This window comes from Cupressus sempervirens, chromosome 1 (assembly GCF_028749045.1).
Source record: "Cupressus sempervirens isolate cs-2001-9-10 chromosome 1, ASM2874904v1, whole genome shotgun sequence".
NCBI lineage: Eukaryota > Viridiplantae > Streptophyta > Pinopsida > Cupressales > Cupressaceae > Cupressus > Cupressus sempervirens.
This window is the reverse complement of record NC_143118.1, coordinates 406039811-406043619: the sequence shown is the minus strand read 5'-3', so window position 1 is coordinate 406043619 and position 3809 is coordinate 406039811. Positions and strand designations below refer to the sequence as shown.

At 33.9% G+C, this 3809-nt stretch overlaps 1 protein-coding gene across 1 annotated transcript; it reads right to left on the bottom strand.

The window, feature by feature from the left end:
- Positions 1 to 1720: 1720 nt before the first annotated feature.
- Positions 1721 to 3025, bottom strand: LOC149578016 (expansin-like B1). The gene is made up of 5 exons (XM_089795264.1): positions 2860 to 3025; positions 2652 to 2761; positions 2388 to 2566; positions 2171 to 2303; positions 1721 to 2072 (listed from the first exon to the last, which is right to left on the bottom strand). The coding sequence occupies exons 1-5, from the start codon at positions 2987 to 2989 to the stop codon at positions 1875 to 1877; spliced, it is 750 nt and encodes a 249-aa protein (XP_089651390.1). The 5' UTR covers positions 2990 to 3025; the 3' UTR covers positions 1721 to 1874.
- Between the last annotated feature and the right edge of the window lie 784 nt (positions 3026 to 3809).

Below are 3809 nucleotides of genomic sequence, written 5' to 3'. Positions count from 1 at the left end.
ACTTTTCCAAAACTCTTGCTATTTGGATTCCAAAATACCTTTTTTGCCCTTTGGAAATATTAGGAAGTCTTGCATTTTCATGTTTCACAAATTTTCATGATTTTTTAAAATTTCAATTTTTTTCTTGGCTTTGATTTCTACATTTTGAATTTTTTCATTGCCACCCAAGAAGTCAAAAACAATTGAATATTTCACATCAGTGATTTTATTATCAAAGTGCATTGGGATGTGTGCAAGAAAATATATAAGGTAGCCTGGTCTCCATCAAGGAGGAATAAATCCATAATAGGAGCAAATATACACCCCACCTATCTTGTGAGAGCAGTTTTGAGGAAGTGATGGATGTTTTCTCAGACAAGATCTATAGTAATAGGAAAAATGTGCTCCGGACAATGCGGAGAGAGAAAGTTGAAGTGTGTCGAGGATTTTATCGACAGCAAGTCCGTTACCACAAAGTTCTGCTCCCTGCATGGCAGTCTACACTTCACACTAACACAGAAACACCGGGACTACTCACGGTGGATTCATCTTTGACATTTGCCAAGGCTGTGAACAGGGGTCCCATACAAGGATGGTGGGTGACATTATGTCCCAACAGTTGCGTGTAGAAAATAACTTAATTTTTGTAGAAGTATATTTTTTCTTTTGTACAGTATAATAACAATTTTTAGCCATAAAAATTGAAACTACAATCATAAAAATAGGAAAATGTATTTTAATTACTTTACCATCTATTATGAAAGTAATACTTTAAAGTTATGATATCAATAGTTTCACATACATTGTTGGAGTGCTTATAATTCAAATTAATTATCCCAAGCATCATCAATAATACCTCTAAACATTTCTCAATTTATATTATTTACTGATTACAAGTTTTTAAAATAATATTGATATTATTTTATTATATTTTTTTATCAATGAAAATAAAACACCTATTTTAAAAGTATATTCTACAATATTAGTAAAAAAATTCAAAGACATAAAAGTCCCAACTATTATGAAAACAAAAGACAAACTTTTATTTTTAATCACAAGATACACAAAGAATTAAACCTTGTGATTTAGAACCAAGGTCTATCAAACTCTCCCAATTTTGAGAAGGAAAAACTAGATCTGTAGATGTTATAGACAAGGAAAAATGGTCACTCAAAATAAATAAAGCTACAAACAATGCAACAGACAAAGAAAATGACCTTGAATCAAAATAGCAAGATACAAATGCTACAGTCAAAGGGTAACCTTCAAATAGATGCTATAGAAGAATAAAAATAGTCTTCGAAATCAAATAAAAATGCTTATCATAAAGAAACTTCAATTTGCTGTGAAATGCAAATCCATATTTTATTTCCCACTGGGCAAAGACTCTAGCTCCTCCAGAGCTCTTGTTATTCCTGCTATTTACTTTCTCAATGTAATATTTGTCTAATTATTTATATTTTGAATATTAGATATAGTTTATCTTTAAAAAATTAATTTTTTTTTTTTAATATGCTAATTAGAACCCAGACAAACTAATAATAAAAAAATAAAGCATAAATCTCCCTTATACTAGATTAAATAAACAGAAATAAAAACTAAAATATTTAATAAAGAAATATATTTCGATATGGAAGACCATATATAAAGCAAAAAAATGTAAATGATGGAAAGAGACATAGATTGATACATTTTCAAAGAAAATATTGAAAGTGGAAATGTGGTCCATTTCTCCAAAAAATACATGAGGGTAAATTGTTATACTTAAATTTTTATTTACGAACAGTAAGATGACATGTTTTGGTGGCAAGTGCAAGAAGAGAGAAACGCATTGAATCTCCCTGCTTGAATTTATTTAATTTAAATGCCACGAAATTAAGTAGTCATTGTAATAATCAGTATTTGAGCTGAACACCGGCATCATAAACAGCGCCAGCTTTCCAGTAAGAGGGAAGAGGATTTAGAGCATAAATCCATTCTCCCCCTGACACCTGAAATCGGATAACCAGGCTTCCCTTGCTGGGTGGTGACATTACAATGTCCCACACACCGCCGTAACTCCTCCTCATTGCCTTCCACTCGGAACTTCCCTCCTGCCATTACAACCTCCCAGTGTCAGCGATACAAAAATATATCACAAAATCTGATATGAATTTGAAATCTAATATATGTATGCTTTTGGTTTCTATACCTGAGACAATTCAACGGCCACTACATCTCTTTGGCCACCTTGGTGCAGCAACACCAAAGATAGATAATATGGGTAATTGCTGCTCTTGTTAATCTTAAGATAAATGTTGTATCCAGGATAGTTGCAAGCCACTCTGCCAAGTATTTGCAGAATTCATTAGCATGAGCAATTGTCTAGAATATAGAGTGCAGTGTAATGCGAAAAGATCATATCTTACCGTTTGTACTCAATGTCAACAACACCCAACGCCGTCAGTTGCTTATCTTTGCCCTGCTTCGCCATAGTTGTGAAAGCGTGAGGACTCATAATGAAATCTGTTCTATCGCCTTCCCCATGATCTGTGACCACCACTGTTACTACGCTCTGTGTACATAGATACTCATTCTTGCATCTCACCTATTTATATCAAGTAACGTCAATCAGCACTCCAGTTTATTACGAAAAAGAATGATGGTAATAATGGTTCATGTTCATTAATTACCTGATAGCAGGCGCCACATCCAGCCCCATTTCTGTACAAAAACTGACTCGCTGCAGCAACATTTCCTGCCATGACGTCTCTCCCGTACTCTTCATATCCGCAAGCACCACCTGCACATTCATATTTTGCTTAATAACATTTCTTTTGTTCAACGATAGAGTAAAACTAAATCATGATAATGGCAACATAGAATTCAAGTATGTATTACTGGAAGTTCCTAAGCCATCTGGAGACCCATAATAAGCAGCGCGTGAATGTATGAATTCGGAACTGCAGTGACCAACGCTGAAAAGTACTTGGAGCAATATGAGCGCGGCGTATAATTTAAGACAAGCCATTTGTACTCGCAGGGATATGAAATTGAATTCACCTGTATAGGCAGAGAGAGGAATGAAATAAGTTGAGATTTCTAGGAAGTATTTATAGATAAAACGATCGGCGCGGGCCTCCCGTTTGATTAAGAAACTACAACGATTCTGCGTTGTAGAGATAACTTCTATTCCTCACCTGCTACCATTTGAATTTGACCATGTCTGTATAAACCACGCGGCCATCATTTGTCTGACTTTTTCATTTAATTGATATATTCAGAGATGAGTATAAACGATTGACATTTTCTTGTAACACTTCGAGCTTGAATGTTTCATATCATGATGATGTAACTTGCACCATTAGGTGGCTGGCAGATTATTCTTTAAAACTCAAAAGAAGTGCATGGTATTCAATTTTTTCTACGCCGTCATGTCCGTCGTATTAGTTGACGGTACCACGCGCTCCCTGGTTTTTAACAATTTAGACAGAGCATTGGTATTTACATTTTAATCTATAGTGTATTCTTGCAGCGTGACAAAAACTCGGTTATAATAAATTTGCCCGCTTTCGTATACGAAAAAGGATAAAAAGGAAAGGTTCTATAATGTTTGTAGTCAAATCTTTTTCATCTTGTTTAAGTCAGACAACTACGCTACAAAACAAATATCCTATCTCAGGTAGAATTTGAATTCATTTTTTCTTCTAACCATAGATCTTGAATACTGAACAAATCAACATAACGGCATGATTTTTAAATAGTTTATATTATTTATTTGGAAACTGAACAATGTGTTTACATTTCAATTTATGTAGAATGGTTGTTATCATATTTATGTGTAGTAAAAA

What these genes read in the sequence shown, in the direction of transcription:
- LOC149578016 (XM_089795264.1), bottom strand. Translation starts at nt 2,989, where the DNA reads ATGGCTTGTCTTAAATTATACGCCGCGCTCATATTGCTCCAAGTACTT. An exon ending in GATGTGGCGCCTGCTATCAG is followed by an intron (nt 2,567 to 2,651) that starts GTAATTAATGAA and finishes TGATATAAATAG; the next exon opens with GTGAGATGCAAGAATGAGTA. An exon ending in GTTGACATTGAGTACAAACG is followed by an intron (nt 2,304 to 2,387) that starts GTAAGATATGAT and finishes AATACTTGGCAG; the next exon opens with AGTGGCTTGCAACTATCCTG.